The sequence below is a fragment of the Colias philodice genome, chromosome 11 (genome assembly GCF_061535455.1).
Source record: "Colias philodice isolate Cphi_HAF_F1 chromosome 11, ilColPhil1 Martin Lab GWU primary, whole genome shotgun sequence".
NCBI lineage: Eukaryota > Metazoa > Arthropoda > Insecta > Lepidoptera > Pieridae > Colias > Colias philodice.
In genome coordinates, this window is record NC_143096.1 from 11,881,014 (window position 1) to 11,896,055 (window position 15,042).

The following is a 15,042-nucleotide window of genomic DNA, read 5'->3' on the forward strand; positions in this document are numbered from 1 at the left end:
AAGACCATTGATGTTTGCGTTAAAAGAAAGATAATAATTAATAACTTTTTTCGCAAATACACACCAGCTCTGAACTTTATTATTAAATATGTGTTTAATTACCAAGGCACAAAACACAATATTATAAATCACAACAAAAAGACGCTTAAACAAAAACCAGGAAAGGCTGGAATAATTTAGAAAATTTATTGCCAAGAATAACAATTTCGGCAGCGTTTTGCAAAAACTCGCTATGATCAAACAATATTTTGTCTGTCCAAAACAACCGTTAGAATCCACACAGTGTTTGTTTAGGCCTGTAATCTTGTTAATTCTGTACTTTATAGATGTATTATTGTATAACTCCAGTCGTTTATCTTTATTAATTTAATATACTGAAAGCAACATTACGGAAAAAATCAACACACTTCTCCGTACGAGATGATAAATTTCATTGGAATAACAAAATTGTTTTTAACCTATGTTTTTTGTACCTGGTATTTATTTATATACTGGAGCATATTTTTTATTGATTTTTAATTTTAAAACAATGAATGTACATAATATAAAAAGTATAAAGCTAAGAGAATTTATTATACACTAGAGCTTCACTCAAGACTACTTGAAATTCTTTCTGTGAACGAATTGAAACATTATACTTCCTTATAATTTTATAAAACGTTAGTATTTCTAATATATAATATTCAATTCATTTTGTTCAAGTAAAAATAGAACAAAAATTTGCTCTATCATAATATTTTAAACTAGCGGTCCGCCCCGACTTCGCCCGTGGTACATTTTCTCTACATAAAAACCATCCTCGTACTTCAAGGAATATAATAAAAAAAGAATTATCGAAATCGGTTCAGCCGTTCTCGAGTTATGCGCTTACCAACACATTTTGCGATTCATTTTTATATACAGGGTGTCCCAAAAAGTAGTGATGAACGGAAGCTGGGAGGTAGAGGACCTAGAGAGCTATCCGAATCACCCCCATGTATGTTATGCGATTTTTCGTATTTTCGGAGTTATGACATTTTTTTCAATTTTTCATCTATCGCTGAGTACGATGAGATTTTTATTTATGGTGACGTGACTTATTGCGCTAGATGCTTGATTTTTTTTTGTGTGGTAAGCTGAAAGATAGGCCAATTCAGTATGGTAACATTTACTATCGTTAGATCTTCGAATGGAATAAAAAAAGAATTAAATGCCAAGAAAGATAAAATTACCCAGTATGTTCACAACTTCAAGGGCCCATAAAAAAATAAAATCACATAAAAAAAGTTTTCCATTTGGCTTTTAAAAACTTGCTCTATCTATCAGGTAGCTACCCTGAAAATTTCATTTTATTATTCAGAAGGCTTCAATCGAAAAATTGAAATCTAAATGAGGTAAGTGCAAAAATTGAATTAACATGATGATTAATAAAAACAAATTAAAACCAATAACAAGGTGTTTAATTACCAGAAATTTTTAAAATGACCCCGCTATTGCTCAGTGCAAGTGCGACATCACCGTAAAAAGTTGTCTTTTAAATGTCTGAATGCCCTTTTATCATTTTTAATGGTTTCTTCTGCTACTATGAATTTCCGGGTTATTTCGTCCAAATTGTAGCATTCTCTCAAGTAGCCGAGGTCTTTTTAGTATCCCCATTGAAACAAATCAATGGGGTTTAGGTCGAGGGACCGTGCAGGCCAGGCTTTAAGGCAGGCGTCACCAGCGCATGCGCAGGCTGCAACGACCAATCCATCTTTCAGGGTATCTTTGCCCTTTAGCCTGGCCTCGACGGTCCCCGGACATAAACCCTATTGATTTTTTTCCGTGGGGATACTACAAAGACGAGAGACTGCCACAATTTGAACGAAATAACCTGGAAATTCATAGTAGCAGAAGAAACCATTAAAAATGATAAAAGGGCATTCAGACATTTAAAAGACAACTTTTTACGGTGATGTCGCACTTGCACTGAGCAATAGCGGGGTCATTTTAAAAATTTCTGGTAATTAAACACCTTGTTATTGGTTTTAATTTGTTTTTATTAATCATCATGTTAATTCAATTTTTGCACTTACCTCATTTAGATTTCAATTTTTCGATTGAAGCCTTCTGAATAATAAAATGAAATTTTCAGGGTAGCTACCTGATAGATAGAGCAAGTTTTTAAAAGCCAAATGGAAAACTTTTTTTATGTGATTTTATTTTTTTACGGGCCCTTGAAGTGGAGAACATACTGGGTAATTTTATCTTTCTTGGCATTTTAATTCTTTTTTTTATTCCATTCAAAGATCTAACGATAGTAAATGTTACCATACTGAATTGGCCTATCTTTCAGCTTAGCACACAAAAAAAATCAAGCACCTTCCGCAATAATTGACGTCACCATGAGTGAAAATATCACCGTACTCGGCGATAGGTGAAAAATTGAAAAAAACGTCATAACTCCGAAAATACGAAAAATCGCATAACATACATGGGGGTGATTCGGATAGCCCTTTAGGTCCTCTACCTCCCAGCTTCCGTTCATCACTACTTTTTGGGACACCCTGTATAAGAGATTTACTACAAAACATGTAACAATATTAATTTGAATCCGGTTTTTTATTTATCTTGAGAATAAAAGAGATATCTTCTAGGTATAATAACAGCGAATTAATCTAAAATAATAATATAAATATATTCCATCCAGCAGATAATCAACAGAACTACATGAACATGGGTATATGCCGAACGGAGTCCCTGAACATACAATTAGAAGTGCCCCCAGGGCAGAACAGCGGCTTGGTAGTACATGAGGAAAACGGGAGTCTAATTCTATCACATATTGCACCGCAATCACCGGCTTATAGGTAAGCAAACTGAACTAATAAACTTACTAATGGTAAATATTCCATAGGAGATAAGTATTTTCAAAGTATTTTTATCCTTAAAATAAATGTAGGTAGTACGTAAGTTGCTTGTTAAAGTTAATGAACTAAATGTAATATTATAGAAACAAGTATTGCACGCCTCATAAGCGAAGCGTTGAGGTGGGTAGGTACTACTGTCACTTCGCGCAAAACATCTGATTTTTCAAACTTAAAATGTCTTTATGTACCTATCATACATTGCACTTGTAAGATAATACATACACACACATATTAAGAAAAAACACTATTTTTAACGTTCATGATATTTTTGATGTCATTTTTGTTATTTAAACTAGTTAAAAAACAGTTTAAAAAAGTTCTGTCTTGGACGTCCGTGTGTCTGTATGTGCGGATCCTTTTTCTTGTTAACACGATAGCGACCGAAATACTTTACTAATCGAGTCTTTTTTTTCTCTTACGCTTGAGTATGCTCAGGAATAGAACCCTTTCATTTTTCAGGGTCTGATTCGATGTGGTTTAATTGTTATTAAATAAACAAAAATAATAATTAATAAATATTTAAAAAAAAAAATATGAGGCGTGCACTTTTGGATTTTCCAAATTATTTATGTATAGACTAGATTTCCAACCGCGGCTTCGTCCGCGTTTTCAAAGAAAAATTTTCTGGGTCTTCAGCTTACCAAATTTCATTGTAATCGGTTCAGTAGTTTTTACGTGAAAAAATAGCAATCCATCCATCCTCTTTAACTTTCGCATTTATAATATTATTACGATAAAGAAAGTCGCTTCTTTTGATTGTGAATACCTTGGTGAATACCAATCACCTTCTGTAACAGATGTCAATGGCCGGATTAACAAGTATTGAATACAAATTCTGCAATAATAATTTCAACAAACTATTCGCAGACAGATTATGATTCTATAACAACAGAGGTTAATGACCTTCCAGAATCTTTATTAGCCAATAACTTTGCATTAAAAGGCAATGCCAGATAATGGCGCATTTTTATTTTCATGCGGCCATCTATTAAATCTTGTTTATCAATACAAAAAAGTGCATTGAACCAAACTTATAGGGTATACGTATATCATATTAAGTTTTGTCTATTACACTATTTTGAATTTAAAAATCAAGATTTGGTCGATGACCGGCCTAAAAATAAAAAAGACGTCACTTCCCATACTAAATCTGTGTCCTTTCTTTTCACCAGATCTGGCTGCCTACAAATCAGAGACCGAGTCATGTCCATAAATGGTCATGAGAACCTCACTATAGACGTTGCCAATGAAATACTCCAAAGGAGGAATGACTCGCACAATCCTAAGTACCTCACCCTGAATGTGGAGTTCAGTATGCCCAATACTATAGAAGCTTCTAGCGGTGTTTTCAATGTTAAACTGGCGAAGACCACCGCTAGTTTAGGAGTTACTATTACTGGTAATTTATTTTAGACTAGCTTCCGTTCGCGGCTTCGCCCGCGTGGTGTTTTGGTAAAAGGTAGCCTATGTTCTTTCTCAGGGTCTAAAGATTGTCTGTGCCATATTTCATCAAAATCAGTTGAGAGGTTTAAGCGGGAAAGCGTAACAGACAGACAGACCGAGTTACTTTCGCATTTATAATTTTAGTAGGGATATAGTACACATGAAAATGGTGAAAATTACATTAAAGCTAATAGAAGCAATGAAAGAAGATAATGTAAAAAAGACATTTCTAAAATGATTTGAAAATAATAGAGTTTCATTATGAATTTAATTGCTATGCTACATTTAGTATGAAACTTCGTAGAACTATAAAATTCATTTAAAAACATGCTGTTATAGCATGCTGCAATGCTGTATAGGTAAAAATTAAATATATTATATTACTTGCTCTTAAACATTTTAAGAGTAATGTGGGGAAAGAAACATTATTAATAAAATATCTATCAGTACCTACACAAATAACTTAAAAATTTTCATCGAATAAAAAACGCGTTTCAGTTTTTATATCGGGTAATAATCTATTAGAAAGTTTAAAGCATTCTTAGAAATTCATTGATCAGTCGTCGTCCCACTAGACAGGAAATGATAACGTTTGTGTTGATGTGTTAGTCATTTAGTGTATAGGAATAGTATGCTAAAAATAAATTTCATTTAAAAAACTATTGCTTATAATATTAGTGACAGATGAAATTATTTTAATAAGCATAGCAAAATAATTATTTGTAAAAATCACAATCTGAGTAAAATAAACTTAACTACTATAACAATTAACATAGTACAAAAAAGCGTGAAATTTATCAAACGATTTTTCTTTGATTTTATAGGATGTAAACAAAAGTTACTAAGTAACGAAGAACCTATGGTGATATCAGATATCAAGCCAGGGTCGGTAGCGCACCGAAGTGGAGCGCTTGCAGCTGGAGATCAGCTGTTAGCAATCAATGGACAACCTCTTCATAATTTGTCACTGGTAATAACTTTCTTCAATACATTTTATCTATGAGAAAAAATTGTATATGGAAATCCTGATAACAAATGTTTTATTTTAACATGGTATATTATTGACATCATCGACAGTATTTAGTGATTAACCACAATTTCCAGGACACGGCATTCAACATCCTCCAAAACTCTCCAGAAGATATAATAACTCTGAAAATCCGAAAACGTGATTTGACAGAAGATTGGTCGAACATACATAAACACAACGCCAAATTAGCGCTTCAAAGTTTTAGTTGTGTAGAAACTAAAGCTGTTATTCATAGTGAAGAAGATTCTGGCCATACAAATAGTCCCAATAATTGTGGGAAGGATAATGGAAGACATGTTGAAACAGCTGTGTTTATGGCAGAGATTATAAGGCAAGAGGCTAATGGTCCTTTGGGGTTGACGATTGCTGGTAGCGAGGACATAACTCAACCTATTTTGTTAAGTGGACTTATTGAAGGTGCGTCAACAAATAAATATATTATAATAAACAATGAAAATCTGGATCGATGTTTCTAAGATTATTTAGGCTGTAAAAATAGTTTTGGAGATTACACATAATATTATATCGGTTACATTTTATAAATATAATTTAACTGAATATTATTACATCTCCCTAAGTTGCCCTTTTTTATCTTTAAAAAAGTGTTTAGCAAAACTTAAAACATTTTCTAAAATTTTTAGGTGGTCTAGCAGAAAAATGTGGTAAATTAGCAATCGGTGATGAATTATTAAGCATAAACGGTGAAAGTGTCCTCAACAAGCCGTTATCAGAAGCAATCAAACTTCTACAGCAGAGTGGACAACGAATTCAGTTGCAATTGTGCAGAAAAGTCACTGGTGGTAAGTTATTCTAGGAAATTTAGGTCTTTGTTATTTTATAAGATTTATACTAGTAGAACTTAAACCTACCATACATTTTGATAAAGACAATGAAATAAATGGCAAATTATTGCGCGAATATTTTTCCCAAACTCATCAATTGAGAATTTATTGAATATACACTTAGGACACTATAAAAATATGACAGTTAATAAATGTTTAGGAGCCGTTATAGACTGCGGCGAATCCAGCGTTAGGGACTCCAGCCATTCCACATCCAGTCCAGGGCTTTCCAATGATAGTGCCGTGGAATCCTGGGACCAAAACACCCCTGTTCGCACTAGCGCTGCTTGTGGTATGATCTATTTGGATATTTAATACAACCGATTAAGAATTGATGACTGAATAGGATGTAAAGTAATTTAATCCTACTTGTTTACAAATATAAAATTGAAAACTTAATATTCACAGTTCATTCAAAATAACTCAGCTGAGAAAGCGGCGTTATAATATCTCCAAATTTATCCCGAACATTTCAACACATCATGTAAATAACGTCCATCAATCGACCTTTGTTTATTGTAGGGAGACTATTTCATAAAATTTTCATTCACAATTTGCAGGCAATTCCGAAGTAATCGAATACGCTGTTCCAGACAAGACTCGAATAATAGATAAGCAACCGTACTCCCCGACAGACGAAGACAAACTTATGGCTTCCAATTTTAATACGTTTATCCAAGATCTGCCTTTACCAAATTATTCACTCAATAATTCACTGAAGACGTTTCATTACGAGAACACTTGTATTATACCAGAGAATACGATGAAGAAACAAAACACAAGAGAAGATGATGTACAGCAAATCGAAATATTGACGAGTAATATGAAAGATTGCCAGTTACATAACATGGAAAGGTCGTCGTGTAAATGTGATTACGTACAAATGGGACCCTACAGTATGGTTACGAAAGGAAGGCGACCGAATTGGGATTCTGATTACCTCAATAATGGGATATATACTGTGACAACGCCGCAGAAATCACCTATGAAAAATGTGGCCGGTTCGAGTTTTCAATTTTCAAGCCCGATATATGAAAATGATGTGCCAGGTGAGTTACGAAATTATGGATATGACTTAATAATGCAGTTTTTATTTGGACAAATATATATATTCTATATAGAGAACATTATTTAGAAAACTTACTTGGATATTAAAAACTAAATGATTATTTTGAAAAACATTAACTAATTATATTTAATCGCGTAACCTACTCTAAATGTAACCGCAAACCTTACTGTAGCTCAACCTTCTTTTATTCAATCGCAAATAAGATTGGAAATTGGCCGTTTTCCTTTGATTATTTTGTAGTAGATGCTCGACTGTTCGTTTTATTGAAAGTGGTTGAAAATATTGAAGGCAAATAATTTTACTTCGTAGCAATCGAACTTTTAACAGTAGTAATAATTTTGTATATATGATAGTTGAAATGGATATTATACGTATTTTATGCACAGGCTTGATTTTTGCCATTCTTTCGTCATTCTTATTCGTCAAATATTGTATTAAACAACCATTTTCAAAATGTATTCTAATTATCCGTCTTTGCATGCTTTACACATGACATTTTTATATTAATGTGTAGTATTTTAATAGGCGCATTTTTATCTATCTAAAAATCATATTATATTTAATTTTAATTATTTTACAGGTCTTTATAGTAGTGAAACACTATCCCCAGCCCGTGGATCTGTCCACCACGTGATTTTGTATAAAGACGCGATTTATGACGACTACGGGTTTTCTGTCTCTGACGGATTATATGAGAGGGGTGTATACATCAATAGGATAAGGAAGGGTGGGCCAGCTGATATTGTGGGGATGTTGAGGCCGTATGATAGGATTCTTCAGGTGAGCGATTACATTATGTATTAAAGAAGTATATTCAGATAGTGATACGTGATATTTAAAACTTATCTATTGTGTAATTATTATTACTGATACTTTACGTACGAATTGTATGACTCACAGATCGCATTTGACAGCTTCTCTTATTATAGAGAAGCTATCAAATGCGATCGATGCGATGCGATGCGATTAATAACTCTGGTAATTAATTTATATTATGTGTCACCTTGCTTGGATGAATTTGTATGAAGAAGAATTTTAGGGAAATATTATGATAACTTATGTTTGAATGATCAAGCGCGGGCGAAAAGCTAGCATCTCTTACTTATCTCTCATATTGTTAAATACACCTGTACTAATATTATAAAGCTGTTTGTTTGTTTGAACGCGCTAATCTCAGGAACTACTGGACGGATTTGCAAAATTCTTTCGGTGTTAGATAGCCCATTCATCGTGGAAGGCTTATCATCACGGTAAGACCAACAGGAGAGTAGCCACGCGGGTGAAACCGCGGGGCGCAGCTAGTTAGCATCCTGAAAGTCTCAAACAAACAAAACCAAGAAGCTATAAAATCACTAATTAGTTTTAGTAGAACGAATAAACTTCATTAGTAAATCAATCAAATTAGAATTCGGGTCAAGTGTTAAAAACTTTATATTTGCTCGTTTATTTTGAGTAGAGGCGATATTTCAAATGTTTGAAATTAAAATTATAATGTGGATAACATATTTTTATTTTTACTTCACAATCATGGTCGGTATTGTATTGAAATTAAACTGTGTAAAATAAAATAAAAATATTGTTACTTTTCAATTCTGAAACCAGCATCGAAATAGTTCAGTGTTCATGTGCTATTCAGAGGCATATAATATAATAATATATTATAGAAATTTTATTAATATACACCTTACATTAATATACAATATACTCACATAATATCTCGCAGACTTGGGTCTGATAGATACAAAAAAAAATTTTGATTAGATTTACTTAAGGCTCTCTTTTCATGTATTTTAAACAGTGTAAAAGTACATGAAATTATAAGCGTTTTAAGCTATTGCATAGCTTATATCGCGGGCCTTGAGCGCGGGGACCGAATCGAGAAATTCCGTAACGAAAAAACCTCACGCTCCCCACTCCGACGGGCTCGGAGGTGTGGCTTGAAGGCATAGCATGCAATAGCACAGATTAGAGAATAGTTCAATAGCTTTACCGCGGCAGTCCCCGAGTGCCACACGTCTTTTTTTATGTAAATTTTGTATCTTATAACAGGTGAATGGTACCCGGACTGTCGACTACGACTGCTGCCTTACCGTGCCTTTGATCGCATCAGCTGGTGACCGACTCGAAATAGTCGTACAAAGGCTAGCCACTTCCAGGGTAAGAATCACTATTTAATAATATCAATGACACGTTTATTTATTATTTAGTTTTATAGCATTGAAATTTAAAAAATGAACAATAATTGAATAAAAACCATCACCAGGAGAGATACGAACCCGAGCATTTTTGCCATTCCGGAGCAATTAGCAATCGAATTTTTCCTACTCTTTCTGTTTTATGTACCTAAGGGACACCCCTTGCATTGAGATGATTAAAAAACAATCTCAACCAAATTACATGAAATATTATTTCAATAATTACAATTAAATATTGTATCGACGGAACGCGGCCTTTGTTGAATTAAAGTATAGTGTGTGTATGGTGAACGAGTACCTTCTAGGGAAGCGAGCTCCATCTTAAGCCAAATCTCAGCTTACCATGAAACGAGAACGTGTCTTTTTACCCTTAAAATGTACGATAAAAATTACGTGTGTACGTTTTGCGTATGCAAAACTTTAAGCCCCGATGTACACCGATGATGGGACAACCTGTATAATATATACCTACAATTTAATCATTATTTATGGAGAAATATTATTAAAAGTGTATCAATACACCATATTAAAAACACACGTTTTAAATTAAGCGAAAGTTTTCATAATTAAAAAGGAAATATGATTGCTTCCTCGACAAATATTGATTGATATTAACGAAACATGATTATCGGTAAAAATATGAATTTATATTACTTTCAATTTATCCATGATATAATCACACATTTAATTACTTATTATTTGTATGTTGTTCAGTATCACATTAATGTTTGTTTATACTACTATGTTGTTTAGTATAAATTTTGTTAATAGACTGATTTTCTCTACAAATAAATGGATTTAAAAAAATAAAACTATTTTGTAATATTATTAAATATTAATATGTAATTGATAAGAAAAAATATCTACTGCTCTTTAAAAATAATATGTCTTCTCAAACCTTTATTTTCCTAATTTTCATTTACTCAATCACAAGCCTTATTTCAGAACAATTATGAATCAATCATCATATTTTACACATTTTTCAATACGTATATTGGATAACTTTCTGTTAAAATATTACACAAAAATATCTTCAAAGCTAACTTCAATTACGAAAAAATAATTGTTAAAATTCGCGCGAAATTTTATATCTTGTTTGCGCACCTATATTCTAAATTCAAAAATTGTTTTCGGCCATTACTGAGATGGAATACAAAATAAAAAAGGTTTTTGTTTTCAATGTAGTAAAGAAAATTGAATTCGCAAATTGGTTTTACTCATACGATGTATGCTCAATAAAAATAGGACAAATATTAATATAAGCTTAAGCTTACAGATTCTCAAAGAAACATTTTTACGGATGAGTGGTTAACCAATTTCTTTTAACCCATATAATATTTTCGTTTGTAGCCATCGGCTTTCTTTATTATTCAAATGTGAAACAAATCGGGCAAAAGTAAATGGGAAATATATTAAATGTTTAAAGCAACCCAGTTATTCATTTTCTAAAGATGAAAGCAGGTTTATTAACATGAAGTATTTAATATTTATATTTTGCGGATACTTTGTGTCCGTATGAGATTATTTAAAACATAAATTTAAAAGACATCGGAAATTGTTGAAAAACAGAATATCGTATTTTGTTATTTATTACCTAATATATTACCATAAAAAATTACTGAAAATAAGCAAATCACTTTATGCAGTTTTGATCAGGAAATCGAAAAGATTTATCAAACCCAAGAAAAATCGGAAGGTCACATAATATTTATGACTGCCAAAGAGGGATTTATGACTACTGTTTCAATTGTGACTGAGAATAATAGAGATCGCATTTCGCAAGAATCTGCTTTTTATTAGTAGTTTATTTTTTATAAGAACTAATAGTCTTTTTTATGAAATCAGTGCCATATATAATATATTTTTTTAGACTTTTGACCACTTTTCACCAACTTTTTAATATTAATTTATCATATGCATGTATTAATATTTTTATTTCTTTTCAGGACCTCAAAAACATCCGTATAGAAGACAATTCCAGCCCCAGTGAAAGTAGTATAGTGACAAAAACTATTTAGGGTATAACCCGACTATAAATATTGACACTCAAATGTGCTAAATGAAGTGATTGTATGCATATTTTATTTGTGCGTATTATAGTTGTAAAAAGTGTAGGTGCTCAAAGTAATTTTATCAGCTATGTATATTGTGCAGTGAGCTTATGTGGTGATTATTATTATAAGGTGTGAATTTTTACATTTTGACTTTCAAGCCTAATAAGTGTGTGTTTTGAATAGTTTAGGTAAAGGAGATAGAGATATATATCACAAAATATTCATTTGAAAGTAACTAACGAAGTTATTTAGATATGTAAATTCTAAGTGTTCCTTATGATTCCACGAGTGTTAAATATAGGTTATAATTATTGTACTAATTGAATGTTTATTTTAAGCTGTATTTCTATAGTGCCTGTAAAGATGTTTTAGTACTGGAGCCATGTCGAGATTTGTGAAACTAATGTTTCTTCTTTGATGACTTTTTTAGATAACTCATCAAAAATGTCAACCATAGACAAATATATATAAAACAACAGTTGGATTATAATTCTTACAAACACAAAAAATTGTAACACATGAATACAGAATAATGCATACGTTATAGCTGTCACGCACACAAGGATACTAGTTGGATTTTGCCACGGTAATTGCAACTCTATGTCGTAAATCAAAGAGTTGGATATTAACTGTACTGTCACGCACACAAGGATAAAGTCATTTAACCTATGTTTGTTATGGCAATTGCAACTCTATATAGTCGATGAAAGAGTTGAATATTAACTGTATCTAGATCTGCTTGTAAATCAGATGTATCTTATTTGCGCAATACAATACAGTTTATACTTATGTTATCATTTATTCAGCAACAAAATCTCATTGTGACAATGCATTTTATAAATTAACTTGCCCAGATATCGTCGACTGCATTTCGGTTTGGCTTTCATCCAACCAGCTATCTGTACTAGTAAAATCTTCCGAAAATATAGCATTTTAAATTGTGTTGCGCTATATTTTAAAATAGATTCTGGCAACTATTGTGAATCATCCCAAATGTCTGTTAAAATTTATTATTTTTGTGACTTTTTACCATATTCCTTAATACGATAAATATTAGATAATGATGTAAAAAATATAAATTTTCAAATGTATAGGTTTTCCACTTTTACCTACTAGATTGTAAACACTAGCGGCCTTACCACAAAACTTAGGTCTACGGATATTTATCACGAATACGCGTTTATTATTTAGTATTAGCATTTGTTAGGCAAAGTAATTGTAAATTAATTAAAATATTAGCTTATCGCGTTTCTAATTTCTATAAATTTCCACTAATTTGTCGTTTATAACCCGCGATGATAAAGAATCGAAATACAAAATTCATGTCGTAGTGCGAACGAGATAGAATACTAAGCATTACTCATGTTAGAGCAAGACAACTACCAAGGGCTGCAATTTGTTAGTAATTTTTATTGGCGCGGGTAGTTCGTAATAATAACGATTTTGTAGTAAAGCCGTAAGTCGTAAACTAGTATACGTACTTAAATTGTACTTACGTATTTTATTAAATCATAATGTACCTATTTAATATTGAATTTGTATGAAAATGGTTGATCGTTGTTGTCTGATAAAATTAATAATTGTTTTAGTATATATGTAATATAAATATATTAACACAGTATATATTATGTATAAATAAAATTGTAATTAGTAATATTGTTGTTAATTCAGACTGATAGTGTTTTTTATAGATTGGCTTTTCCACTACCCGGTAGAAAGCACAGATATTAAAATTGTATTTATTTCATTTATATATATATACATTTCTTATGTTTATTTACAGTTTAGAATAGACAACCAAAATGTTCATTTATTTCTTACCCTTTGACGCCTGAAGCATTGAACCGATATAGATAAATTTTTATATATAAAATAGATAGAAATGAATGAATTTGTTGCACGACTACGTTTAAATGGAAATGAAGCCGAGATTGGGTAGCTTAATTTGTTATAATAATAATAACCTTATTATTTTATTTAGTTTATTCAATAAAAAATTCAAAGGTGAGGAAGGTAACTACATAATTTCATTTGCACAAGCAATACATCTTTCTAAAAAGTTAATGATGGTAAAACTAATTCAGAACCTATAATTTCAATCCAATTTAAATCCATTTTATAATATTACATACCTACATGACTTTGAAAAAAAAAATGTTTTTCAGCACTGATTCATATTTTTTTGCCTTTAACCTTTACACTGGGTCCATTACCGTGTAGTGGAAAGGCATCCATTTAATAGAACCTAAAAATAGCTCTGACCCTTTGATGAAATAGATTTTTTTATTCTTTTGAACTTATGCCCTTTATTTTATTGCATATGAAACAAGTAACGAATTAAAAACAACCTTAATATCAAAGCACTAAAGTACATTTTTAATTTAACTCTTTGTCATCATCATTATTCGCTGTTTACGTTCATTCGACACCAAAAAATTATTCTATAACAAATATTTTTGTTTAAAATTAAACCAAAGTCTTTTTATTAGTTTTGACTATCACAAATACTTATAATATATGCTTTACCATGTTACTTTAATACTCATTTTAATACAAGTTAATACCGCGACTTCGCACGCAAATAAGGCTTTTGAAGTTAAATCGTGGGAATATAATGAAATCAAGGGTGGGGTAATACTATAAAATAAAATAGGTAACTGTGAAGTGTGACTTTCACTAAAAAAAATTACTGCGATGAAATTGAACGAAAATATAAAGTATGAAGTATTAAAACCTTTGCTTTTTATTACAATTAGGGTCAACCGGGGCAAATGCAACTAAAAAATAACAAGTTTCAAGTTTGATCGGTTGCAGTTATCTCCTTTTATATTTGGTCATTTATTTGACCCATTTATTGTTTTTTTTATTTATTCAAGATTATTTTAAACCAATCAAGCAATACAGTAGTCTTATAAATAACTGGTAGTGAGAATATTTCCTAAAATTGGTAGAAAAAGTTACATTAACCCCTAGTCGGGGGTAAATGCAACTAACTGCCATAGCTCTTCTTCTATTTCATATAAAACAACGAATATAGAATATATTTATGAGATTTCATGTTATTCATAGGATTTTGAACTGGATTACCGTGTAGCAAGGACGAGTTTTCAGGAAAAATCTTATCTTTCTAAATGTGGGGCAAATGCAACTATTTGTTAGAGAATTAGTGTGGGGAATGCAAAAAACTTATTCATCGATATATTTTTATTATTCTATATATATATATACAATAACGTTATCTATACAATAACGTTGCGATCGTAGATGGCGCCGCATTATTTAGAGGAAAATCTCATGTACCTACTTTGATTTACCACTTTAAATCGCAACAAAAAAAAATTACAGTGTACTACCTACTAAGTCAATTTTAGTTTTTGGTCAGAACAAATAATATTCTTTGTGTTAAATATTGTTAAAAACGTAAACCAAACAAAATACGTTTATTAGTTAATCAACCGTTAACTAAAAATTACTTGAACAATCACAGAACTATCCTACCTATCGTTTTTAGTTACTTATAG

The 15,042-nt window shown here is 31.5% G+C and overlaps 1 protein-coding gene across 3 annotated transcripts in view; it reads left to right on the top strand.

The window, feature by feature from the left end:
* Grip (Glutamate receptor interacting protein) overlaps positions 1–13,320 on the top strand; it is a 237,814-nt gene extending 224,494 nt beyond the window's left edge. For 2 of the 3 annotated variants that reach the window (XM_089701174.1, XM_089701176.1), the window contains 10 exons: positions 2,669–2,828; positions 4,061–4,287; positions 5,156–5,301; positions 5,436–5,778; positions 6,003–6,161; positions 6,364–6,495; positions 6,764–7,252; positions 7,853–8,052; positions 9,322–9,429; positions 11,414–13,320. In XM_089701174.1, coding sequence (XP_089557300.1) covers positions 2,669–2,828; positions 4,061–4,287; positions 5,156–5,301; positions 5,436–5,778; positions 6,003–6,161; positions 6,364–6,495; positions 6,764–7,252; positions 7,853–8,052; positions 9,322–9,429; positions 11,414–11,485 — 2,036 coding nt within the window. In that variant the 3' untranslated portion in view covers positions 11,486–13,320. The remainder of the gene's footprint in view (positions 1–2,668; positions 2,829–4,060; positions 4,288–5,155; positions 5,302–5,435; positions 5,779–6,002; positions 6,162–6,363; positions 6,496–6,763; positions 7,253–7,852; positions 8,053–9,321; positions 9,430–11,413) is intronic. The other variant, XM_089701175.1, reaches the window with a different exon arrangement.
* Positions 13,321–15,042: the final 1,722 nt, after the last annotated feature.